Source organism: Leuciscus leuciscus, assembly GCF_965113295.1.
Source record: "Leuciscus leuciscus genome assembly, chromosome: 20".
In the NCBI taxonomy this organism is placed as follows: Eukaryota; Metazoa; Chordata; class Actinopteri; order Cypriniformes; family Leuciscidae; genus Leuciscus; species Leuciscus leuciscus.
In genome coordinates, this window is record NC_138744.1 from 3,159,079 (window position 1) to 3,185,882 (window position 26,804).

Here is a 26,804-nt window from a genome sequence, read left to right on the forward strand (position 1 = left end):
CATAAATGTAAATGTAAAAGGGTTGTCCCTGTTCTCATAATGAGTAATGGGTGTGTTTTGGGATTTATGTGTGTTAAACCAATCAGAGTCTCATCTCCCATTCCCTTTAAATGCTAGTTGCGCTCCCGCCATGGCAGATTCGCTATTTACATGACGGAATTTGATAGTGGAAAGACCGAACGCGTCTCCAGAGCGTAAACGGATCTGCTCGTGCGCGAGGTTAAAGTGCAAGCAGACTATCTACGGGACAAGCCGGATTCACCATATCTTTATGTTCACAATAATAATCTTTTACACTGTAATCCTTTTATTTTAAATATTTGTCATGTTTGTGTGCTGCTATTCGTCCCTGTGTGTGTAATAAGCAGAGTGTACGTGCGTTGTGGACCCGCCTATAGGCGCACATTACTAACACGCTCTTTAAATAACAAAAAAAATATTGCGCCATTGATTTTAGACCAGGTTTCAGTCGGTCAATGGCTCAGTCCATTTCTGTCGCCTCAAAATAGCTACATGCCAACAATGCGCCAGAACACTCATCTTGTTTTCAGACCAGCAGCCCATGGGCGCACAAATGGGCGCAAGTGCATTTGCTATTTAAACAACGTGGCGCAGGACGTGAAAATGATAACTGCGTCGGGCTGAAACTAGCAAAAAATACTTGTGTCGCGCTTGCCGCTGCATTGCACCGGGTGTAAGACAGGCCCCAATATTATTTATATCAATATATTTTGATGTTGCGAACATATCTGAAAAATAAAGAAGGACAGAGAGTGAGCTGCTGCCATATAAGTGCATGATCTAAGTGGACTTAAACATGCGCTTCAAACTAAATCATAAATCTACTGTCAGATTTCATTGAACGAGTGTTGACATGTGAATCAAATCGAAGGAGTATAATAATTCTAACCTTATTCTAAAATATTTTGCATCCAACAACACCATAAACTCCAGTTGCAGCAATATTGACAGACTTTTTTTTTTAAAAGACAGATATAGTTTGTTCAGTAAACCACTGCTTTGTTTTTTTCCCTGCTGTACTAAACCGTGACTTCAAAACTGAGAAATGTACCGGATCATTATTTTTTTGTCTTCTCTTACACCCCTAGCAATGCATCAAATCGATATAAAGTGGCAGTAGCATTTATATTGTTGCAAAAGATTTCTATTTCAAATAAATGCTGTTCTTTTAAACTTTGTATCACAGTTTCCATAAAAATATGTACATGTAGCTCCTGAACTGTTTTCAACATTGATAATAATAAATGTTTCAGCATATTAGAATGATTTCTGAAGGATCATGTGACACTGAAGACTGGAGTAATGATGCTGAAAATACAGCTTTGATCACAGGAATAAATTACATTTGGAAATATATTAAAATAGAAAACAGTCATTTTAAATTGTAATAATATTCCTGTATTTTACATCAAATAAATGCAGACTTGGTGAGTATAATGGTGTGTGCACACCAAAAGTGAAGTGAATATTCGCATCGCGTTACCCGTTCTAGATTACTCACGGGATGTTTATTGTTTTTCGCGTCTTTTGACTTTATATATACTTCAAATAATTAAATTAGCTTTTGGTGTGCACACAGCATAAGAGACTTCTTATCAAAAACATTAAAAAGTCTTACCAACCCAAAACTTTTGAACTAGATATGACTTGCCTTTTGATTAGAATTAAAATTATTAACTAGTGTCTACAATCTGTCACATTGTTTCATTGTTTTCTCTCTCTTTTTGTTTGTCAGAATAAGTGTACTCATCCAGAAGATGTGAAATTGTGCACTTTAATATTAAAGCCTCCTCCAGCCGCTCCGCAACGCAAGAAAGTGGTAAAACACTACAGCTATTCATACTCTCACATTCAGTCACTTTCCTAAGCGTGAATGTCAGTGTGAATCATGTTCTCTGTGACAGACGCTGGTGAAAGAGGCCGTGGTTCATCCTCTGGACGTGGAACCCATGTGTTTTCTGAGTCAGGACAGAGAGCAGCCTCCACAGCAATCGCAGCAGCCCGGACACGCTAAAATCTCCAGTCCCGCGCGTCCCACGCGTCCCACGCGTCCCTGCTCCACGCTCTCGGTCCCCGGCCTGCGCAGGGCCACCCTGCAGGAAAGCGTGAACGGCCCCCACGGATGGAGGGAGAGAAACGCAGACAGAGAGAAAGGAGCCGTGGCGAAGGAGAGAGTGAGAGGAAGACTGTCGCAGCAGAAAGAGAGAAAGGCGACACAGATGCTCGCCATCGTTTTAGGTGAGAGGTTAAAATAAATCACAGTAAAAACTATGAACCTGATGACTGTCCTGGTAGCAGGACACTTGGCGCGTTTTTTTTATTGCCTTTTCCCCATCACATATTTTAGCAATCGTCATAAATTAGGTATATTTCAAGAGCTTAACTCAAAATTCAAAAAAACTTAGATATTACATAACCATGGTATACATTTAGAGACCTGGGGCCTCATTTATAAAACTTTGCGTAGGATTTGCGTCAGAAGTGGCGTACGGGTGAAACATAGGACGTGCGTACGCACAGAAATATTCGGATTTATAAAACCGTGCGCACGCACATCCTACGCAGTTTTCCCTTAATAAATCACAATTCTAAATGTAGCGCAGCTTTTGTGGCTTCATTTCACGCCCCCATAGTTGCCCATAAATAGTCCGTGAAACGCCCACAAGTTAATATTCATCGATTGCGAAATCATGGCAAACACAGAGAGGAAAACCAAGAAACGTAACTTCACTCAATGTGAAGTAGAAATTATCGTTGGCGAGGTGGAAAAGAGGAGTAACATGTTGTTTGGAGGGCACAGTGTGGGCATTGAATTGCATAACATGCCAATATTATTGCAGAACATATTTCAATATGCATATTTCATATTTTCTTTTTGCAAATATGTGTTAATTTGATTTAGTTTGTTTTACACTGCAGATCGATCAAACGGGTGTTCGTGTGTAGGCTGTTAATTGTAAGACTTGCTTTGTGAAGTCTTCATGTTATTTATGAGAGGCAGTATTGCCATTTCTTTTACACAACGGTCTACAGTTTCACACACTTTCACACATTTTCACGTACTTCTTCCATCTACCGACTGTGTCGCCATTTCTCATTTCACCCGTTTTTGTGCGTACGCCTGGGTCAGAGTTTGCATGAAGGACCGCACATTTTCCCGTCAAGTTTTCTTTTTATAAATACCAATTATTGCGTAGAGAGCGACGTACGCCTTCTTTTCTGCATACGCAACGTTTATAAATGAGGCCCCTGGACACATACATTTTGTATAAAATTTAAAAGATTTTGTTTTAATACATTTGCAACTTTTTTACACTTACATTTTTTAAAAATCTGCTCAGTGTCTTAAAAAAAGAGGCTAGCCTAAGGTCTGTATTCCAAAGCATTCATGAATTACAGCCATTTAAGTCCAGATCTAAGCTCAAAAAGAGTTTAACTAAATAAATATGTAGTCCACGTTTACTGTGCGCTTCACTTTTGAGTAATCTCTAAGTTGAGAATCTAACCAGGTTTTTTTGGGGGGGCTGAAAAGACGTTGACAGCAGATTAAGAGTGAGGAGCAAGTTTAAAATCGTCAACTACACCAGAGATTCGAAGATCTTCCTGCAGTTTTCTATATAAAAAAAAAGACTTACTTTATGACTGAGTGAAGAAATTACTTTTGAACAATAATTTTTTTTTTTTTTTTTTTTTTTTGGTCTGAAACCATATCACAGTAAAAGTGGACAAAATGAGATTTAAGTATTATATCATTTTAATTAATATTTAGAATTAGCTTTAATTGTTCAGTTTTTTATGTGCTTTTGTAATTTTCTTTGTTTTGTTTTTTAAGGCGAGACAAAAACATTGATTTTTCATGCAGTGGTCAGTTTTGAGATTATGAGCTAGTTTACTCCTTCAATATGTGTTCTTTCAAGCTGCTATAAAGAAAACGTTGAAAATATACATTAAGATATTTATTTATTTATTTATTTTGTAATTTTTTTTATTTAATTTGTTTTAATATGAACAGTTATGGGAAGAGCACCCGTACAGAAATGGTTTTCTTTCACTTAACACTGTAACACTCATACAAAGTCTGACCTTATGGGCTTGACATACTCAGACCACTTTGTCCAGATTTTGTAAAACATGTCTCTTTGAATCCTGAGAGTAAATGAAAGTTTTTCCATAATGTAGATTTCTTGGATTATGTTGACCCACTCATCGATGGTCGGAAGGTCCGGTTTGAACCATTTCCTGGTTATGGCTTTTTTACTCGCTGCCAGTAGTATCCAAAGCAACCTCTTGTCCTTATTTCTCCAGTTATTAACATCCGCATTGCCCAAATACACATTTTCAAAATTGCAAGGTATTTTACTACCAAATATATGATTAATATGTTCACATATTTGTGACCAGTAAGGGCTTAACAATGGACAGTCCCAGAAAATGTGGAAATGATTGGCTCCTGAGAATCCACAGAGCCTCCAGCATGAGTCTCCACTACCCTGGTGTCTCTTTTGAATAGGTGTGATAAGATATTTATTTTAATACATTTTGTTTACTTGCGGCGGTAAGTTTCTCCCGAATTTACCAAGAAGTTATCATTCCCACGCGACATGCCGAGCTCTGTCTGTTTACTGAAGTCTGTCATGACCGGTATCGCTGTAAAGCTCTGAGTCTCCTGCACAACGCTACGTAACCCAAATACGGGCATTTCCTTTCTATCAGTAACCAATCGTGAATGTCCAAAGGGGGATTTAAAGCTAACGACGAAATCTCATTTAGAGCTATTTAACTCTTTAACCGCCGTTTTCTCAAAATGAGTTTTTTTGTCATTCTCCAGCACAAACATCTCAGCCTATGTACACCTGTGTACACTAAACTCTCCAGTTATACACTTAGCAGTATTCTGAAGATGTGTTCAGAGGGATTTGTTAATAAATCATTCCTGGTCTGATTTATGTGACATTTAAAAAAAAAAAAAATGGCGAAAATCGATTTTTTTAAGGCTATGGACAGTATATTTTGATTTCTGAAAGCATATATCCTGAAATCCCTCAGAATTTTTTTTTTCATCTTGTGTGTAAACAAAATGAAAATAATTTTGCACCTGGCTTTATCATATGTTCAGATCTATCACCCGAAAATATATGCAAAATCGTGCATATTTAATGAGATGTATAATTTGCATAATTAAAGATACAAATTTGTAAAACTTGTAATAATTTTTTTTTATATACTTGTGTAAGTAATCAACTGAGGAAGTTTCATGGTTATATCTATTATTTTAAAATGTTACCCTATTCACCTGTAGTGTCTCGCCCTTAATGTCACTATTTAGGTATCACTATCAATTATTTATTATTTTAGGTCAGTTTATATTGCCAGTATATTTCCAGCTTCAACTCTAAATTTCTAGATTACAGTAACCTTAAGTTTTTTCATCTAATATTTATATTTTATTTTATTTCAGCTTTATTTCAGTTAACTTAAATGTTTTACTAGTTTTTATTTTAGTTAATGATAATAACCCTGATTTGAGTCCACTTTCAAGTGTCCACATTGAAATATCTCATGTTGTCAAAGAAAACTGGCTTCTTATTCTCCGATTAAAGCATCTTTCTACGGACTCCATTTGGAGTCGAGAAGCGTTTCCGGCTGGTTTGTAGTTGCTGCACATGCTGGTGAGAATAAGTGCTGGTGAACTAAGTGATTTTAGGTCTCTTTGTTCTTTTAGGCTTGACATTTAAGCTGCAGCACTTTTGACATAATAAATATTCATTATTCAACAGATAGTTCAAGTCCTCTAATTTGATTGGACGAGAGGTATTCAAATAGTGCTGATAGTCAGTATTTCTTCACCTTTTCACTCTTACACTGTAAAACAAATATTTTTCGAACAAAGATTAATGGAGTATGTTTTAAATATATATATATATATATATATATATATATATTTATTTCAGTATTTCTACTTCAAAATTTCACATTTAATTAAATGTTTAATTAAATGTGTTACTTGCCGTTTCTTTGTATTATTTGTGAAATTTACTAGCAATTTTTAAGTGAAAATTGTTTAGAAGTAAATCCAACACAATTTTTTTCAGTTCACATAAAAAAATAAAAACTTAGTTTTTTTGGAGAATGTTTTACAATAAAAATTGAATTCAATGTTTTACTTGCTGATTCTTTGTAATTACATGTGAAATGTACTATAGTGAAAGTTAAACTTTTTTGTCCTTTTCCAAGGACATTTGTCTCAACTATAAAGCCGCAGTGATACGCAGCAAACCACAACAAACAATTGACACCATCGTAAAAAAAAAAAAAAATTTTTAAAAGAAAGCCATTCTTATTACGTTATTCCAACACCATCTCTTGGTAATTTGTAACTAATTTTAAACGTTTTGATGAATTGGTGGCTAATTTGTATGAATTCGTAACATCTCACTCATGCATTTTCGCACAATCTGCTTACGCCCCAGTGACGTATGTGTTGAATTTGTACGATCTCACTCATACATTTTCGTACGATCTGCTTACGCTCCAGTGACGTATGTGTTGAAGTTGTACGATCTCACTCATACGTTTTCGTACAATCTGCTTACGCCCCAGTGACGTGTGTGTTGAATTTGTACGATCTCACTCATACATTTTCGTACGATCTGCTTACGCCCCAGTGACGTGTATGTTGAATTTGTACGATCTCACTCATACGTTTTCGTACAATCTGCTTACGCCCCAGTGACGTGTATGTTGAAGTTGTACGATCTCACTCATACGTTTTCGTACAATCTGCTTACGCCCCAGTGACGTGTGTGTTGAATTTGTACGATCTCACTCATACGTTTTCGTACAATCTGCTTACGCCCCAGTGACGTGTATGTTGAAGTTGTACGATCTTATTCATACATTTTCGTACAATCTGCTTACGCCCCAGTGACGTGTATGTTGAATTCGTACGATCTCACTCATACGTTTTCGTACGATCTGCTTACGCCCCAGTGACGTGTGTGTTGAATTCGTACAATCTCACTCATGCTTTTTCGTACGATCTGTTTACGCCCCAGTGACGTGTATGTTGAAGTTGTACGATCTTATTCATACATTTTCGTACGATCTGCTTACGCTCCAGTGACGTGTATGTTGAAGTTGTACGATCTTATTCATACATTTTCGTACAATCTGCTTACGCCCCAGTGACGTGTATGTTGAATTCGTACGATCTCACTCATACTTTTCCGTACGATCTGTTTACGCCCCAGTGACGTGTATGTTGAATTCGTACGATCTCACTCATACGTTTTCGTACGATCTGCTTACGCCCCAGTGACGTGTGTGTTGAATTCGTACGTTCTCACTCATACGTTTTCGTACAATCCGCTTACGCCCCAGTGACGTGTGTGTTGAATTCTTACGTTCTCACTCATACGTTTTCATACGATCTGCTTACGCCCCAGTGACGTGTATGTTGAATTCGTACGTTCTCACTCATACTTTTTCGTACAATCTGCTTATGCTCCAGTGACGTGTATGTTGAATTCGTACGATCTCATTCGTACGTTTTCGTATAATCCGCTTACGCCCCAGTGACGTGTATGTTGAATTCGTACGTTCTCACTCATACGTTTTCGTACAATCTGCTTACGCCCCAGTGACGTGTGTGTTGAATTCGTACGTTCTCACTCATACGTTTTCGTACAATCCGCTTACGCCCCAGTGACGTGTGTGTTGAATTCTTACGTTCTCACTCATACGTTTTCATACGATCTGCTTACGCCCCAGTGACGTGTATGTTGAATTCGTACGTTCTCACTCATACTTTTTCGTACAATCTGCTTATGCTCCAGTGACGTGTATGTTGAATTCGTACGATCTCATTCGTACATTTTTGTACGATCTGCTTACGCCCCAGTGACGCTGCTGAGAGCGACGATTAGATGAATATATAAATATGTGCTGCAAGCTTTCCTCTCAATAACAAAATAAACACACTACAAAAATGACAGAATGAGAAAACAGCCGTTCAGAAAGCATCTGATCATAGCAATGTGAATATATTTGCAACAGCACTGATTGAATATCAGTGCTGTTGCAAATATATTCACATTGCTATGGCATCATGTCGACTGAAGAGATCATTAAAATTACACTGTTATGATAGTTTGATTATAAAGTATATTTGAGACTATATAGATCTGGCTATGTTAGACTATAGTTTGAATTAGTCCTTTTTCTTTGCATAACACATTGACATTACAGTATAGAATAGCTCTTTCAGCATTATCCTGAAATGAATATTGTATAAGCAATCATTTCATGTGTCATAGAATGGAAAAGAGGCTCTCGGGAGTGTGTGAAAACGTGTGAAATCCTTTTGATTTTCCAAGTGAAACCGGCCCGAATCTTTCACATGAAAGTCGGTCTACAGGCTTTCGGGGAAGATCTTGTCCTTTTAAGTTTCGTTGCAAGCTGTTCACACATTTCCAATACAAAAAGCAATTAATACAAGAACATTCTAACACGCAGCCCCTTTAAAAGGAGAGTGTAACAAATGCAGGTTGAAGCAGGGAAGGATGCAGGTTTTTGGAAGTTTAAGTCCATTTACTAAAAAAAAATGTGTGCGTGTAATATATATAAATAAGCCTACAGCCTATGTTACATGATCATATATTCTGACACATAAACAGCATAGAAACCATAAAATAATTAGACCAACATTTACTTGCATCAAGCAACTTTATTTCTGTATTGTATTAATATAATTGTTATATTTATTTTATTGCCACACTTTAATATGTGAATTATATTATCAGAAACTGAACATTTAGCGTTTTCAGGCTTTTATTTGTGCTTAATGGATAAAACAACGGCGCTGCTCATAAACATGGCTGCTGTAAATTTGACCTGCCACAAGATGGCGCTGTTTTCTACACTCTTGGTGCTTCGAATCTTTTCCCGAAACAATCAGGTGAAAGCCTCAGTGCTTCATGAGGCTTCATTTGCCCATCCCTAATGCAGGATCTACTTGCAGCAGCTTTTATTTAAACAATCTCAAAACTAGACAAAATACAGACTCAGGCTAGGAAACAGAACAACCAAACATAACACGACATAAAATAACTGACGAGGAACAAGACAGAACACTGGGTATAAATAGACAGAACTAAAGAGGCAAATTAACAAGACACACCTGAACTGAACTAACCAATCAATAAGTAACTATAGAAACAAACAGGCGGGGGCGGAGGAAGACTAAACTGAACTAATAGACAGAACACATACAGAGCTGCCAACTCTCACGCATTCACCGTGAGACTCACGCAATTAACACTTTTCACACGCCACACATCCATTTTCTCACGCACAGAAAAATCACGAAGCAAAGAGGACACGGAGACCGACAGACTAGACAGAGCAGGTTACTTATGATATCAAAAAAAATCTCAGCTCTCAGATTCTGTCAATTTTATGATGAAATTCAAACAATAAATACCGTTTTGGCGTTTGTAAATGTGACGTGACAGATCCCTAGCGGCACGTGAACCGATCATCTCTAGCTAATAGTAAATAAACACGAATGAACACTGTTGAAAGAAACAGTACAACTTACTGAAATGTATATTCATCATAATATCGATCAATCAGTGTTTTTCAACCACGGAAAGGGTCAATAAAACAGCTGGAGAACAATTATGTCACATAACATTTACCTCAGGAAAGCCATTTGATGACCATAATATAGGCTATAGCACGTTAGTTGGCTAGAAAAAAAAAGAGCTATAGAGAGTATTTTGCTAAATATGTGTAGGCTACTATATTACATATTTATTATATTTTTTACTTATATCATTAAATAAAGTTGTTATTATAATTAAAAAAACGCATTATATTTAATTTGAGTTATTTTTAACCTAAAATAATTCTGCCAGCTGATAGGGCTCTCTGTATGTTTACAGCATTAGGTGAGATTTTTTTTTTTCTTGAGAAAAATGAATGCCTATCTTGTGTAGCCTACCTAATATTTATCCAAATTAGTCAATATTAAATCAAATCACAAGAATTGAACTGAGTTGAAATCCTGAAATTTGTTTCAAGCAATAATATAAAGCGTAGCTTACCAGACATTGTACCATATAAACATTGTAACATGTTGTCACTAAACCTAATAAAATTCAGTTTACCGGTAGTTACTCAAATGTTTTGACAATCACAATACACTTATTGTGATGCAAGATTATTTTTTTACATCCCAACAAATGTCAAATCCCAAATCTCACTCCAAGCAAAACTCAAAAGTTGGCAGCTATGCAGATAAAGACAGAAATCAAAACAGACTGACAATAGGCGCGTTTCCATTAAAGATTTGTGCAAAACTTTTGCGATTTTTTTTCTAAACATTGATAAAAAACGATTGCGAAATGACGGCATTTCCATTAACCGATGTTATGCGACTAAAACGTATTTTTTTCCTCTCGCGATAAGTCATTCCAAAAATCATGGCGACGGACGTTGGTAGGTTTATCACAGCCACCGCACTAGACATTATTATTATTATTACTGGAAGGAAACGTAGGCGTGTTATCCAAGCATTAATGGCAAGGAAAGACCCTTATACTGTGAGCGGCACATATGAGGAGTTTCTGGGTGTTTCTCCCTCATTTCTGCTCCGAGGTCTTGATTGTGGCACCTCTATGAGGTTTAGAATCCAGTATTTCTGTCATTCTTTTGTCTTTTATGAATTCAATAAAGAACTCTGTCTCGTATTCTGTCCAAACACACCGCGTCATCTACGTCAGGTGACCTGTAAATGTGCAACAACTGTTTCCATTGCAGTTTTGCGAAATATTCCTTTTTCTAATTTACCTGAAAATTTTTTTGGGGCGATAAATGGGAGTTTTTGCGAAATTGACGTGTTTCCGTTGGGCGTATTTTCAATTCGCAATTTCCATTTGCGCAATTTGAAGGGTAATGGAAACGCGGCTAATGTAACAGAGAGATTGAACTAGGTGATTTTTTTTTTAATTAGCCTGGTAATATCAAACTCTGCTACTTCACTTTGCTTCGTAGACAGAGTCTGGAAGGGCATAATTGAAAAGCGTTTTCTTTCTCGCGGGGAGGGGGGGGGGGGCGCTTGTCTGAAGTTTAAAATCATTGGTTACCCGTAAGCCAATCACATAACGTTTGGTTATGACGTGTGTTATGCGCCGGCTCAGCCGCATCGAACTTCCACTGTAAACACATGTATGATGCGAAAACAAAACCATCGAGCGAAATACCGGAGTGAACATGGCTGTGAATGACTTTTGCAGATTATGTGAAGTAAATCTACGCATCCATGGTACAATCAGCGTCTACGTCACGGCTCTCAGCCCGCCCTCTGTTCGTTGATTGGCCGGCTGTTTTGAGGCCGGAGGAAAACTGGGAGATAGGTCGCTATCTCAGACTGAGTACAGAAGTGAACTGAAATTGAGCGGAAGTACGAAGTCTGACGTAGTCAGTCTAGTTTTTAACCAGGGCAGCTTTACAAATGCAGAAGTTGTTTAAGTAGTTTTCTCCCCTTGATGTTTGTGTTTTCTGCAGGTGTCTTCATCATATGCTGGCTTCCCTTCTTCCTCACACACGTGCTGAAAGCTCACTGCGGCAGCTGCTGCATCTCTCCGTCGCTCTACAGCGCTGTCACATGGCTGGGCTACCTCAACAGCGCTGTCAACCCCGTCATCTACACCACCTTCAACATCGAGTTCCGCAAGGCCTTCATTAAAATCCTGCACTGCTGACAGACAAGCACACCACAATGGGGGAATTTACTGAACAAGAGAAGCTTGTGACAGACAAGGGAAACATTTGAAAGCTCAGTATGTAACGATAACACAGATCAAGAAACACAATGACTGCAAAGACAAGACGAGACATTTGAAAAGGCATTTGTTTGTGGAACTGATTCTCTGAAACGGTTGCAATCGGCAAAGGACGTGTTTTTATAGCAGAACGTCATTCAAAAGTTAACATTTTGTCGCCATTTGCTCAGCCTTGCGTCCAAACCCATATTATTTTCGTTTTTTTTCTGTGAAACGCAAACAAAGATGTTGTACTCGATGGGGACACGCCATGACTCGTTTAATTGAACATGATCATAAATGAGATTTCAGTGCTTCTGTGGAGATTAAATAAATTGGGGTCTGTTCCTCACACAAAGGATTTCAGAAGACTTCAGAAGTATTGATATGAGACTATTTTATGATAAATTTGTGGTGTTTTTTGTCCTTTTTGGCAGTACATGTAAGACAGAAGAAGAAGAAATAAACACACTTATCATTTTGTATCTATGAGAATGTGTGATCTAACATAATATCATGCAGAAGATCTGAATCTGTACTGTATGCTGTAAATAACATGAGATAAATATTCAATTTTGAGGCCACTGAGATTTTTGTCCCCTTCCACACGACTTGAAAATGTGCATATATTTAAAAAACTTCCAATTATATACACAATCTCTTAAAGGGCTCATTTCAATCTGTTTTAGTTCAATTTAATCTGATTTTGGTGTAAAAAAAAAAAAAAAAAAATTGTATTTTATCATTGAGAAATTATTATAGCAATTATAGCATTTTTTTGTGTGTGTGTGTAAATTTGTTGTTTTTGTCATATTTATATGATTTTATTACGTCAAAATAGTTCTTGTATTTTAGTACATCAAGTTAAAACTAAACGAACATTTTTATTTCAAGTAACGGAAATTTTTAGTTTTAGATTTATGATATGTAGGCCTGTTTCAAAGGAGGCTTGAAACTCCTGTTTCTTATTTGTTTGCCTTCCCTCGGCCTGACTTTTAGTGTGATCTGACGTCGTGACTGAGTTAGTTTAATCTTGTTTTCAATCTAACTGCTCCCATTACAGATTGCACGTCTCCTGTTGACTTCCAGCACCTTACACGGTCGAATCCTGTAATGTGATCGGGCAGGTAAAAACCCTCCTGGGGTGAAACAGGATTCACAGCCTTAAACCACACTCACATGTGCACATTTTCCATATGAGGTCATGTTTTAAATCTTTATCATGCCTGTTACGTATACAAATCTGCATAGCCCTACAGGTAGACACAACCAATGCAAAGTATAGATGATGCTATCATGATATTTTCCTCCTCCCCTCAGTCATCACGATCAGTGACCTGTGTAAGGTACGTGCTGAGTCACTGGCTTTGTGTTGTTTTTGGGACCCATCAGTCGCAGTATAACTTACCCTCAGTCGCTCAACTCTGACCCCGTCTAACAATAATCAGCATGCATTTTTCATCAGCCTTGGCGACTGCTATCCATTACAGCCGAACCACTCTTCATAAAAATTCCTGAGAAGCGTCAGACACCGGCTGAAGGTTTAGACTGAATGCCAGAGGATGAAATGCTGTTGAAATAGAGGAAGTGAAGGACAAGAGAGTAACTCTGGGACACAATGAGACACGGCGAGCATCTCAGCGGAGTGAATGGACGGTGTGTGCAGCGAGCCGCACCTCTGCTGTTGTGCTTTTGACACTGTTCTTTTCATTATTGCTTGCGTTTCCAAGTGTCATCTATTGTTGGAGGCACTAGAAGAATGGCCTCATTTCTTTGAACGCATAAGCTGACACAAACTATGGCTTTTGCCCAGGTAAGAACAATAGTCTTCATAACAATTCATCAAAATGTCTTGAAGAAACTGGCGCTGAGTTTACATTAGCTGAACAGCAATGACATTTAATGTGTGGTGGCAGAGTGTGTAATAATGGCTAAATAGTGTTTCATATCCTGTTTAATGTACAGAGGAAACTGACACAGTGACATTTGCTCAACCAGTTAACGTCAAATGTTAATGTGAAACAGGGTCATGATATTTTGTAGCAGTGTTATTTTAGTATAATTGACTATTAATATTTTGAAATTATTTTATTTATTTTTTTTTCAGTTTTCATTTTAATTTTTGTTAAAGTTTTAGTAATTCTGTTTTGTTTTTGTCATTTTTTATAAGTTTTTATTGATTTTATTTCACTTTTAGTTATTTTAGTACATAAAGTTGAACTAGAAATATTGCCTTGTAAGTAACTTAGTTTTTATAGTTTAAAAAGTTTTTAAAGAATATTTTACTTTATTTCAAGCAACGAATATTGTTTCTATGTTTGTAGTTTCGGTTAACTATAATAGCTATTTTTCAGCTTTCTGAATGATCTTAAATGGTTAATTTAATGTTGCAGAAATTATTTTCTGCATCCTTTTTGCTTTACATTTGATCTTTTTCATTGTCTGGGTAACAAATAGGGGTGCACGATTCAGAAAATTTCACGATTCGATTCGATACCGATTTTTAGTCTCAAGATTCGATTCAAAATCGATTTTCGATTCAAAAACGATTCTCGATTCAAAAAACGATTCACAGTATGTAAATGTAGTTGACTTTTTCCTGTGTGATTGCAGTAGACATACAATTTAAAAGAAAATAAATAACAAATTAAATGAAGTTTGATATTACTTTGTCTTCATAAAAACTTTTGCAACTAAACAGTGCAAAGTGCCAAGCTTTGGCCAGCTTTCGAATACATTTAATTCAAGTTTAAATTAAAACTTAATTTTTTTTTTTTTTTTTTTTACATTTAGCTTTAAAGTGCTGTAGTCAGATTAAACAAACAACACTGCTAAATGTAGTTTAAGGAGTAGGCTATTGACGGCAAAATAGGCTACAGAATATTTCGTTCTGTATTGACAGGTGCAATTTAAAAAAAATAAATAAAAAAAAAATACAATAAGCCTACATTATATCTGCATTTATGTCAAAACCTAGACTTTCAAACATCAAAATGTCATTTATTAATATGAATATTCGTGTCAAAATGACATATAAACATTCTATTTTGCCTGGAAACGCTTCCAACACGCTTGCGTGTCGCGAGAAAAATAGGCGTTGGTTCTATTTCTAGCATGTACACGTTTTCCGCACGACTCGGGCCACACCTGAGACGCGCGTGTCACGCAGGCTGTGTGCAAGCTCTAACCTGTTAACATGGGAGCCGAAATAAAAACAGACACGCCACAAAGCCAGCCAGCCAGCCTTCCTTCTGCTCCGCTTCGCTTCTGCTGCACTTCTTCTTTTGGCTATGACAAGAGTGTGCAGGCGTAAGTGTGAATTCGATGCAGCGCCATCTATGGGAATGGCAAGCTAAACTCATTTCAGGACAATACCAAAAAATGTATATTTAAAAAAAAAAAGAAAAACAAGAATCGATTTTTGGAATTCTATGAATCGATTTTAAATCGGTAACGTTTGAATCGCGATTCATATGTGAATCGATTTTTTTGCCCACCCCTAGTAACAAAATTGGCAATAGTGCTGGTAGTCAGATGCACGCTGAACCGAAGTGACCATCATGAACAAAATTCTCCCCATGCATGTTTTTTTTTTAATCCAATATTTTTGCTAATTTGATGTTTTAGCTATAAAAGTGTCTTATTAGTCCTTCTAACTAAATTTACCTTGTTTAAAGTCTTCTGATAGACAGGGTTCCTACGCAGTTTGGAAAATAATGGAATTTGATTTGAGTAATTTCCAGGTCTGGATAAGTATGAAAAAAATATGGAAAAATACGTTTCAAGAATAATGAATTCTTGAAAAATTAAGAATTTCAAAAAAAAAAAAAAAAAATTTGTCTCACAAGAAGAGTATTTTCATGGCAAAAGTTTAGTGTTTGTTTAGTTGAACATGACTGAATGGATTCAAGACGCACAAGGTCTTTACCATAAACAAGTTTCTTTTGAACTTCACTAAAAGAAATGTGCGTTTGTCACTCAAACCGACAACAGTTAAAGGAACAAATGATAATCTAAATCAGACTGTACACTTCGCTGTTTGGTGATTGTGACTAGGGTTGCAAAGGGGCTGAACATTTCTGGTAAATTTCCTGAAAATTTCTGGTAAATTTCCAAATAATCCTGAAAAGTTTCAGAAAATTTCCAAATAATCCTGAAAAAAATGAAAAAAAGAGAAAATAAAAGTATTACAGATGACTGTACTTAAATACCAAGTGTAATGCTGCTGGTAATGCTGTACGAACCATTTATGTTAAATATGGTCTGAGAAATCTACAGATAGGTTTGGAAATTTGAAATGAAAAATGTGTAGGAACACTGGCTAGAATTCTGTCGGTTCAAAGTCCGTCCGTCCAGGCCTTGTGATAAGTGACATGATTAACTTTTGACATTTTCTTATGTTTAGGGTTTCTATAAAATCAGCCCTGCAAAAGACAACCAGGAGCCTCTGCAGTCCTTCCCAACATGTCCTCCTCCGTCCACTGGGATTCCTCCAGATCTGCTGTCCACCTGCCCGAAGCTTTTAAACACGGCTCTTCCTCTTCTCACGGCTCCAGTAATGACGGACGCGCCTCTCACCTTGATACCTGGAACTACATCAAAAAGCCCGGGTGTCCAGAGTCTCACAGATGTGTCTCCGCAGCCGACAGAGCTCCCTCTATACGGAACAGGAAGTGCATCCATACAGTTTCCTCTCCCTCCTGTTACGCTGTACACGTCCACACATCCACGGATCTCTCTTGGTTGTGTCCAGCTGCTGGGAGTCTCTGAACTGGCTCCCTACACACTGTCGACACTCATGCCACATCTGCCCCGGTTACCACCACCTGAGAGCGGCTCCTCACCCCTCACAGACCCTAGAGCCTCCTCCAAAGAAGAAGAGATCATCCTACAGGAAGGAGGCATTAACATTAGTGTTTCTAAGAACTCCTCTACAGACGGGGCAGGTGAGGGGATGGATGGATGGATCGATGGATGGATGGATTGATTGATGAATTGATTGATTAATTGATTGATTGGATGGATGGATGGATTGATTGGATGGATGGATTGATTGGTTGATTGAGTGATGGATGGATGGATGGATGGATGGATGGATGGATGGATGGATGGATGGATGGATGGATGGATGGATGGATGGATGGATGGATGGATGGATGGATGGATGGATTGAGTGGTTGATTGATTGATTGGATGGATGGATGGATGGATGGATGGATGGATGGATTGAGTGGTTGATTGATTGATTGGATGGATGGATGGATGGATGGATTGGATGGATGGATTGAGTGGTTGATTGGTTGATTGATTGATTGGATGGATGGATGGATTGGATGGATGGATTGAGTGGTTGATTGGTTGATTGATTGATTGGATGGATGGATGGATGGATGGATGGATGGATGGATGGATTGAGTGGTTGATTGATTGATTGGATGGATGGATGGATGGATGGATGGATGGATGGATGGATGGATGGATGGATGGATTGAGTGATGGATGGATGGATGGATGGATGGATGGTGGATGGATGGATGGATGGATGGATGGATGGATGGATGGATGGATGGATTGATTGATTGATTGATTAATTGATTGATTGATTGATTGATTGGTTGATTGATTGATTGATTGGATGGATGGATGGATGGATGGAGTGATGGATGGATGGATGGATGGAGGGATGGATTGATGGATGGATGGATGGATTGATTGATTAATTGATTGGATGGATGGATGGATGGATGGATGGATGGATGGATGGATGGATTGGATGGATGGATTGAGTGGTTGATTGGTTGATTGATTGATTGGATGGATGGATGGATGGATGGATGGATGGATGGATGGATTGATTGATTGAGTGATGGATGGATGGATGGATGGATGGATGGATGGATGGATGGATGGATGGATGGATGGATGGATGGATGGATGGATGGATGGATGGATGGATGGATGGATGGATGGATGGATGGATGGATGGATGGATTGATGGATGGATTGATTGATTAATTGATTGGATGGATGGATGGATGGATGGATTGGATGGATGGATTGATTGCTTGATTGGTTGATTGGATGGATGGATGGATGATTGATTGAGTGATTGATGGATGGATGGATGGATGGATGGATGGATTGGATGGATGATGGATGGATGGATGGATGGATGGATGGATGGATGGATGGATGGATGGATGGATGGATGGATGGATGGATTGATTGATTGATTGATTGATTGATTGATTGATTGATTGATTGATTGATTGATTGATTGATTGATTGATTGATTGATGGATGGATGGATGGATGGATGGATGGATGGATGAATTGATTGAGTGGTTGATTGATTGGTTGATTGGATGGATGGATGGATGGATTGATTGAGTGATTGATGGATGGATGGATGGATGGATGGATGGATGGATGGATGGATGGATTGATGGACGGATTGATAGACGGACTGATAGATAGATAGATAGATAGATAGATAGATAGATAGATAGATAGATAGATAGATAGATAGATAGATAGATAGATGTGTTTTACATATTTTTAATTCCCTTCTGTTTTCTTATCACAGATGTCTCTGGATTCAGACTCTGTCCATCATGTCCATCACGTCTGGCTTTAATTACAACCCTCATCCCCACCTTCATCATCCTCACGGTCTGCATTGCCATTATAGGTACATGTGCTCTCAGTAAAGAATGTGATCTGGTAGAATCAAATCAATATACATCTATATACAGTGATTAAATCATGAAAACAGTCAGATAACGCAATACTTTTCCTCTTTAGTGAAGTTTGTGTGTTTCCCAACCAAAGTGCGAGACACCCCTGCTGGCGGCTCACCGAACTGCACCATCACACCGGCGCCCTTCTATTCGGTGAAATATCCAGCCAACGACACCGTCAACATTTCCTCAGGTACCATCAGAGATATATTAAGATATATATAATTGATTTTAACACGGTCTCTTCCTGTCGAAGTGAACTTGGTCTACTTTGTCGCCCAGATTGCTCCACAGCAATGAATGCTGGGTCTCATGGGATGCGTATTGTTGGTGGTACGGAGGCTGCGAAGGACCAGTGGGGGTGGCAGACCAGTTTACACTGGCGTGGCAAACACGTGTGTGGAGGATCCATCATTACTTCTCACTGGGTCGTCACCGCCGCACACTGCTTTATACAGTGAGTATGAGACAACAGAGAGAAAATGTCAACTTAATTATCGACCAGCTTTAATCTGCTAAATGCGACTAGAAGGTGTGAAGATGTTAATTAATTATAAACATTTACATCATGATTTTCTGTAAAGCTGAAACCATGTGTATTGTGAAAAGCGCTATACAAATGCATTTTGACTTTTTTCATTGCTGTGTTTGTGTTGTTTGTCAGATATGATATGATGCTGGAGTCTGATTGGATCGTGGTCGTTGATACTGTCAGTGTCTCGGATTCGTCTCAGGGCAAACGCTACAACACACTGCAGATACACCCACACCCACGATTCTCAGGGAGTGACAACGACTACGACCTGTGTCTGCTGCGCACGCAGACTGAGATGGAGATGGGAGGTATGTTCACTCGGCCAGGACTAGCTGTGTGCAAATTCATTTGCAATCCCAAAAATTGTGCAAGTTTATGTTCCATGTAAATTGACTCAATTTACTTTCTTAATACACATTCCTGGTTTAAAAAAGGGAAAATGCAAAAGCAGGGCAGTGAAATGTAAAAAGGTAACACTTTACAATAAAGTTTCATTTGTAAACAGAAGTTAACTACTTAACTAACCATGAACAACACTTCTAAAGCATTTATTAATCTTAGTTTGTAAATTTCAACAATTACTTATACAATATTAAAATCAAACATTGTACCTGTTAATATTATTTAATGGACTTCAGCTAACTTGAACAATGAAGGTGTATTTGTATTTTAATGCATTAACTTGTTAACTAACTGACCTTGTTGCAAAGTGCTACCAACATTTCTTTTAACTTAAAGGCCCGCTGAAGTGCCTTAAACAACACAGTCTCACCCCAAAACGTCACATACTGACGGGTCTTGACCATACGGCAACATACGACGAAAAGGGTACCCCTTTAACGTCCATGTGTGACGATTCGGGTTATGGGTAGGTTTAGGTATGCGTTAGGGTACCGCTAGGAGGCGCTGCTGGTGCGCTTATGTCTTCGTCTCATATGGACGTTATAGGGGTACCCTTTTCGTCGTATGTTGACGTATGGTCAAGACCCGTCAGTATATGACGTTTTGGGGTGAGACCGGGCTGCCTTAAAACGTTACACATCGAGCAGCTCCTCCCCTTTTATAAAATAGCCAATAGCGTTTAGTTTATTCCTGTCAAATAAATAATAAAAATAAAAAACAGAACTATCTTTATCAACAAAAAAGTAATCAAATGTAAAACAATACTGCATAGTCTTTACTGTATAAATTAAATATAGATTATTTTTGTCTTTTGATTTTTTTGATATATTAGGTTGATATAATTGTATAATATATGATATATTATTTGGTATATTAGGCTACTGTCACTTTAAGACCTAATGCATGGATCCAATATACTGTCAGGTATGGGGTGTGACAGAAGGAGCGAGGACTCATGTGCAGAGTTGATGGGCTTTTAATGCTAATAAAATAAAATAAAATAAAATACAAACAAAAACTACACCGAGGGGGAAAACAAGACAGACTTGAACAACTAGACTTGGCTTAACTTGACTTGACTGAACCACACAGCAGGGAAACATAAGACGACGATCTGGCACAGGACTGCCAACACAAGGAGAATAAATAGGGAGCAAACAAGGCAGGTAACGAGGGAGGACAAGTGGGGCAAATGAATCAATAATCAAGTAACAAGATGGGCAGGGTTAGACAATCGACAGCAGAGCACATGGCACAACGAAACATGCATGACAAGTATGTTTGGTACCTCACACCAAACATGACAAAAACATGAGCATATGGCCAGTAAAGCAAATCACAAGTTCTCAAAAGCGAGACATGAACACGCAAAGCCGCGTGTTCACACAGAACACACAGCCAGTGTAAAACAAAAGCTGTGTGTAACACAGCACAAGACAAAACACGACATGAAAGCACGTGGCCGATGTAAACACGAGCCATGTGCTACACAGAACACAACAATACTTGAAGAGCGTATAGTCTGAGCGAACTCGAAAACCGCACGCTCACACGACAAGACAGAGAATACACAACAGAATACAAACACGCGGAGCATGAATGTCCGAATCCCGACACAGAACCGAAGCCAAACTAGACCGAAGTGCCGGGATCTAAACACCACGCCCCGCACATGAAACAAGGCGTACAGACAAGTGAGCGCACGGACAAGTGAGCGCACGGACAAGTGAGCGCACGGCTCGAGAACACTCAGGACACAAAACAGGAGTGTCAGGGTTTCTGTCACAAAAGCAAGAAACAAACTAGACTGAAGTGACAGAACCCTGATTATGTTACACATGCGACTTATTTCCCAACTGTTTATGTTCACTTAAGACATAACCGACGGTGTTTAAGCGAATACTCACCAAGCCGGACAGTTTGACATATATCTGTGTTTTTTACCATTTATGCACAAACCCAAAGCTGAAAGTTCACATGGCTTGTCCGCGTGCACAGAAAGCCTTTTGGAGAACAGTGTGTCTTCCGCGGCTTAATGCAGTTTTAATATTCTTTTATTATCGAGCACGTCCTGCAGTTTAGCAACAGTAGACTGTATTTCATGACAATCACTGATCTAGCTGATTAAGTTTGGGCTTTTAGGGAGAAAAGAAAGCGCACCGCTATATATATGTTCATGTGTGTGTGTGTGTGTGTGTGTGTGTGTATAATATGTATGTGTATATTTATTTATTATTGTTACCATTTACATATATATAAATAATATATCTACATTTTAAAATATTATTATTTTTGTTTATCTTCGTATGAACATACATATTGTGTTTTGCCACTGAATCAGAGAGCAAGAAATACTCCTTTCTGATCTTTATATTTGTTAACAATTCAAAGCAAATGAAAGATTCCTTTTTTATCTCTAGTTGAAAAGTATCAATAAAAGAGGATCTCTTTTTGTATATTTATGTATAGATAGGTAGAATCTATTATAAAACAAATAAGAATAAAATCTAGTAAAATTAGGTGCAAATGTCATGTTGACTGTAAGTGATATTAATGCAGATGGTTTCTCTGTAATTCAGAACAGATGTGTTGACTGTTGTTTAGATGGAGTGAGACCCGTGTGTTTACCTCGTCTGAGCGAGTCTTTTCCTCCTGATTCCCCCTGCTGGGTCACAGGGTGGGGTTACACTCATGAAGGAGGTGAGATCATGTTTCTGAAGCGTTTACAGGCCTCCCGAACTCTCGTGAAGGTGTCTTTCACTCTCTTCTACAGGGTCGGTGTCCTCACACCTGAGACAGGCTTTAGTTCAGGTTATCGATCAGTCCGTATGCTTACAGTCCAACGTGTACGGCTCCCAACTCACTCCCAGAATGCTTTGTGCTGGCGTTATGGAGGGAGGAGTGGACTCCTGTCAGGTATACACATCCATTAACATGATAGATTGCTCAAAAATGACAATTCTGTCATCATTTACTCACCCTCATGTCGTTCCAAACCTGCATGACTTTCTTTTTTCTTCGGTGGAACACAAAAGGTAAAAAAAATATATATATATAAAATGCTATAAAACACTATAAAATGCTCATGCACATCATTATTTCAAGTCCAATAATAATAATGAGGAATAGATTCACTAAAAGTCTAATCTGATTCACATTGACCTGCAGTAGTTGAGCTCAAAACCAGTGATTGATGACAGAATTGTACATTTTCTGTGAAATATTTTGATACACTGAACAATGAACACTTTACAATAAAGTCTCATTCATTAACATCTGTTAATTCCTTACCATTAACTAACAATGAGTAAAAAAAATTATAATTCATGACTTGAAGTAAATTAAACATTAACTGAAATTAAATCTAAACTTATTTTATTTCAGCTAAAAGGCAACATTTCTCATTAATAAAAACTATATAGACATTTAAACAAAATTACTAAAACTTTAGCTAAAATGAAAATATCAAATAAAACCTAATTCAAGAAAAATAACAAAAACTGTAATAGTACATCAATGATACTAATTCAACACTGACTTTTGAGAACATTTAATAAAAATACAAATGTTTATTGTTAGTCATAATTCTTGTCTTGTTTCCGCGTTTTGTGTTTAAGATCTTTTATTTTGATATGTATTTTCTGATCGCATTGTTCCTGTGTTTGCCTGTTTCCTTAGCTCCCTTGTTTTGTTTCCATAGTTACCCTTGTTTGTTTCTATAGTGAATGATTACCCTCACCTGTCCCTTGTTATCTTGTGTATCTATACCCCTGTGTTTCAGTAGTCAGTTGTTGTCTTCCCCTTGTAAAGCTGTTGCATTTTGTATCGTTATCCTTGTTATCTTGCTTGGATTTCATCATTCCTGTCTGGATTTGTGTATCCTGTATGGATTATTGGCATCATCTTTGCTGTTTTGGATCTTTGTTTGTGTGTTTTCTTCAATAAAACTGCTGCTCTTATATTTCATCTCTCTTCCCTGCCCCTGCGTAACATAGTTCATGTAAGCTCATGTCCATTAAATAATATTAACAGATACAACTTTTGATTTCAATAATGTATTCGTAAATGTTGAATTTAACTATGATTAATAAATGCTTTAGTATTTTTCATGTTAGGTCATGTTAACAAATGTTAACAAATAGAGCCTTATTGTAAAGTGTTACCAATATTTCCTTGAAGGATCCCGTGTGTGTTTGTTATATGGTGTGTTGTGTGATTGTTCTCCAGGGTGACAGCGGAGGTCCTCTAGTGTGTAAGACTGAAGCGGGTGATTGGAGGTTGGCTGGTGTGGTGAGTTGGGGAGAAGGATGTGGAAGACGCAATAAACCAGGCGTCTACACCAGAATCACTCAGCTTCTCCAGTGGCTGGATCAATACATCAGTGTAAACGCAAACAACACCAACAGCATCATCCTTCTGTTTGAGGAATGTTACGGGTTCAAGTTAAGCTTTGACCTAAAATAAAATGTACTGTAATGCACTTACAATGGAAGTCTATGGGGCAAAACACTGCATAATACACAAAAGTAAAACCACAGGACTTTATGCATACAATCGAATTGATGAACTTTGTAACATTGACACTAAATGGAATCAATACTGATCAACCTGTATAGAGAGCCTAAGTCCCTCCCCTTCCGGTGGACCACCATGGGACCTTATTTCGGAAAAATATTGTATGGTAGTCAATGGCGAGAGACAACAAATATTTTGATCTCGTTTGAATTGTGCCCTGAATTACACATATGATGTTTGTCAATTTAAAAGATACATTTTAAAGTCAAGAAAGTCGCAGTTTGATGTAAAACTGTTGAGGTATGAGACTGTGAAAATACGTAATTACAAAGACTACAAACCCAAAAGGCACACATGTGACGTCATACCTTTCCTCTCAATGAATGAAGCTAACTTTACTGAAGCTAACGTCTGTCATTTTCTCTATAGTCTTACGTTATAAGACTTAAGTTATAATCGTAACGTTATGCCGTCATGCCTGAGTGTTTTGTACCAGACTGCACACATACGGACATAGTGCGAGACGAGAGATGTAGTTCAATGAGCGATTTTCACATAAAACTAAATGTTACTCTTCTGTTTTATGACAAACTGTGACTTTCTTGAATTTCATAATTATCTTTTAAATTGACAAACATCATATGTGTAATTCAGGGCACAGTTCAGACGGAATAAAAAGATAAGTTGTCTCTCGCCACTGACTACCATACATATTTTTTCCGAAATAAGGTCCCATGAGCCGGAAGCGGAGGGGAGGGACTTAGGCTCTCTATTGTATAAAGCACTATGGAATTAAAAGTGGCATGACATTGTTTACACTTTACACCCGCTCACTTTTTCAGCAGCGTTAGTTCCGGAAGTATTTTTTCCCATTAATTTCTCCCGTGGGGATTGCAAAAAAGTGAGTGACTGTGTAAAATAAACCACATCTAATAAACCAACCAAACTCCTGACATGACTTTATAAAACCAGTAGGCTACCTTTTATTTGATATGTACGACAAAACACCACCAACAAAAAAGACTGTTGACACAGACTTTCACTGATTTGAACTTGGAACATTCCTTTAAAACCAATGTGCATGTTTATAAAGTCCAAAAAAACCAAACAAAAAAAAACATTAACATTTATTTCATTTCATTTCAGGATGAAAATGAAAAGGCATTCTCAGTGGCCACCATAAAGGATAATAACTTTTGAAAATGCAGTATTGGTATACAGATTGTACAGTGTCTTAATCTTACAACAGATAATTGAAACCTTGAATAGAAGCAGATATCATCATCTCTGTAATATAGGCTGCAATAAAAGATCATTACATCCAGACCGGCTCATGCTGATTTAATATGCCTGACTGCAGTCACGTAAGCTCAGAAAAGGGCGTGTGAGAACAATACATGAATAAAAATGATGTTGGGAGATATGAATGGAATGTGGGACGTAGTAAATTCAGCTGACTCACTCTGAAAGTTGTCTCTTCATGATGATGATGTTGTTTATAGTTGTTTGAATCTGAATCTGACTGATTGACCTGTACTGGAAACTCGGACTTGAAGCTCATAAATGAACTGGAACTTGCACTCATAGTGGCTGGTAAACATCAATTTTTTTTCATTACATGTTTTAGACGGCTCATGAATATTAATTAGGGTGTGCTGCTGTTGTTGCTTGGTATCACACTGGAAGCGTCTTGTAATTGACCCTCAGAGACTCATTGATATTTTTGAGCCTACGTGACTCCAGACACTCTGTGTTTCATGATAATTGAATATTTTTGTACATCACCCACTTCTCTACAAAGAACCTGAAAGTGCAGGTATAGAGGCGGACAGCAGCTTTGACCTTTACAAGCGTATTTCCAGGTAAGTTCAAAGCAGCTTTATTGCAGCTTTACTGCTGCTATTGCTCTGGTTATCAAACAATACTTGTCGCATACTATAATTGTAAATGTTTTCTGTCAAATGTTGCTTTGATGCCTTTTAGAATGTGAGCTGCTTCTATTGTATTTTGACCATTAGTTATTATAGTATAATTTAATTGATTGATTGAACACGAAATATTAGCCTAACGTTAGCACGTTTTCTGTTTGGTTTATTTTGGGAATCAGTTCATAACATTCTTTTAAAGGGATAGTCCGCCCAAAAGTATAAACATTATTTACACAAAAGATTTTTTGAAGAATGTACTAACTAATCAGTTATGGTAACAGACAGAAATAGAGACATGTAAAGTCTTGTTAAAGTCTGCAGGAGCATTTCTCACAACGTTTGACAAAACAAAAGTTAGCTTAATATAGGCCTACAGTCTATATCTGCATGATGTTGTTCCTTAAAGAGATAGTTCACCCAAAAATGAAAATTCTGTCATTAATTATTCATCCTCATGTTGTTCCAAACCCATAAGACTTTAGTCATCTTCCGTAAACAAATGAAGATCTTTTTGATGAAATCTGAGAGATTTCTGTCCTTCCATTGACAGCTACGCAACTACCACAAAAAGTTTATAAAGCGATCATAAAACTAATCCATATGAATTGAGCGGTTTAGTCCAAATTTTTCTGAAGAGACTCAATCGCTTTATACGATGAACAGATTGAATTTAGGCTTTTATACAAATATAAACATTGATCAGCGAACATAAACCGAAGCTCAACCGAACCTGCTTGACACACAAGAACAAAGCTCAAACGTGCTGCGTAACACAAGAATGAACCTCATTGGTTCTCGCTGAAGCTCAAACGTGCTGCGTAACACAAGAATGAACCTC

General features: G+C 37.7%; 3 protein-coding genes across 6 annotated transcripts in view; all 3 read left to right on the forward strand.

Annotated features, from left to right (window-relative positions):
- drd2l (dopamine receptor D2 like) overlaps positions 1-11,786 on the forward strand; it is a gene marked incomplete at its 3' end in the record, with an annotated part of 32,892 nt that extends 21,106 nt beyond the window's left edge. The window contains exons 7-9 of the mRNA XM_082150744.1: positions 1,757-1,840; positions 1,926-2,259; positions 11,590-11,786. Coding sequence (XP_082006870.1) covers positions 1,757-1,840; positions 1,926-2,259; positions 11,590-11,786 — 615 coding nt within the window. The remainder of the gene's footprint in view (positions 1-1,756; positions 1,841-1,925; positions 2,260-11,589) is intronic.
- A 1,037-nt stretch (positions 11,787-12,823) lies between these two features.
- LOC309484419 (uncharacterized protein) lies at positions 12,824-25,328 on the forward strand. Of its 3 annotated transcripts, XM_082150741.1 has the most exons (10): positions 12,824-13,659; positions 16,252-16,792; positions 18,433-18,537; positions 18,651-18,779; positions 18,869-19,043; positions 19,251-19,429; positions 22,128-22,223; positions 22,297-22,439; positions 23,751-23,906; positions 25,185-25,328. In XM_082150741.1, the coding sequence occupies exons 1-10, from the start codon at positions 13,645-13,647 to the stop codon at positions 25,236-25,238; spliced, it is 1,593 nt and encodes a 530-aa protein (XP_082006867.1). In that variant the 5' UTR covers positions 12,824-13,644; the 3' UTR covers positions 25,239-25,328. The 3 variants fall into 3 exon arrangements, with proteins under 3 accessions (XP_082006867.1, XP_082006868.1, XP_082006866.1); XM_082150742.1 differs by lacking the exon at positions 25,185-25,328 and having other exon boundaries at positions 13,228-13,659; positions 18,678-18,779; positions 23,751-24,478; XM_082150740.1 differs by lacking the exon at positions 25,185-25,328 and having other exon boundaries at positions 13,232-13,659; positions 23,751-24,478.
- A 246-nt stretch (positions 25,329-25,574) lies between these two features.
- The window catches only part of ethe1 (ETHE1 persulfide dioxygenase), an 86,555-nt gene continuing 85,325 nt past the window's right edge, over positions 25,575-26,804 (forward strand). The window contains exons 1-2 of one of the 2 annotated variants that reach the window (XM_082150829.1): positions 25,575-25,631; positions 25,840-25,900. The gene's annotated coding sequence lies outside the window, so the exon portion shown is untranslated. The remainder of the gene's footprint in view (positions 25,632-25,839; positions 25,901-26,804) is intronic. The other variant, XM_082150828.1, reaches the window with a different exon arrangement.

Coding starts and splice junctions, on each gene's coding strand:
- LOC309484419 (XM_082150740.1), top strand. Junction 19,430..22,127: donor GACTGAGATGGAGATGGGAG/GTATGTTCACTC, acceptor ACTGTTGTTTAG/ATGGAGTGAGACCCGTGTGT. Junction 22,224..22,296: donor GGGTTACACTCATGAAGGAG/GTGAGATCATGT, acceptor TCTCTTCTACAG/GGTCGGTGTCCTCACACCTG.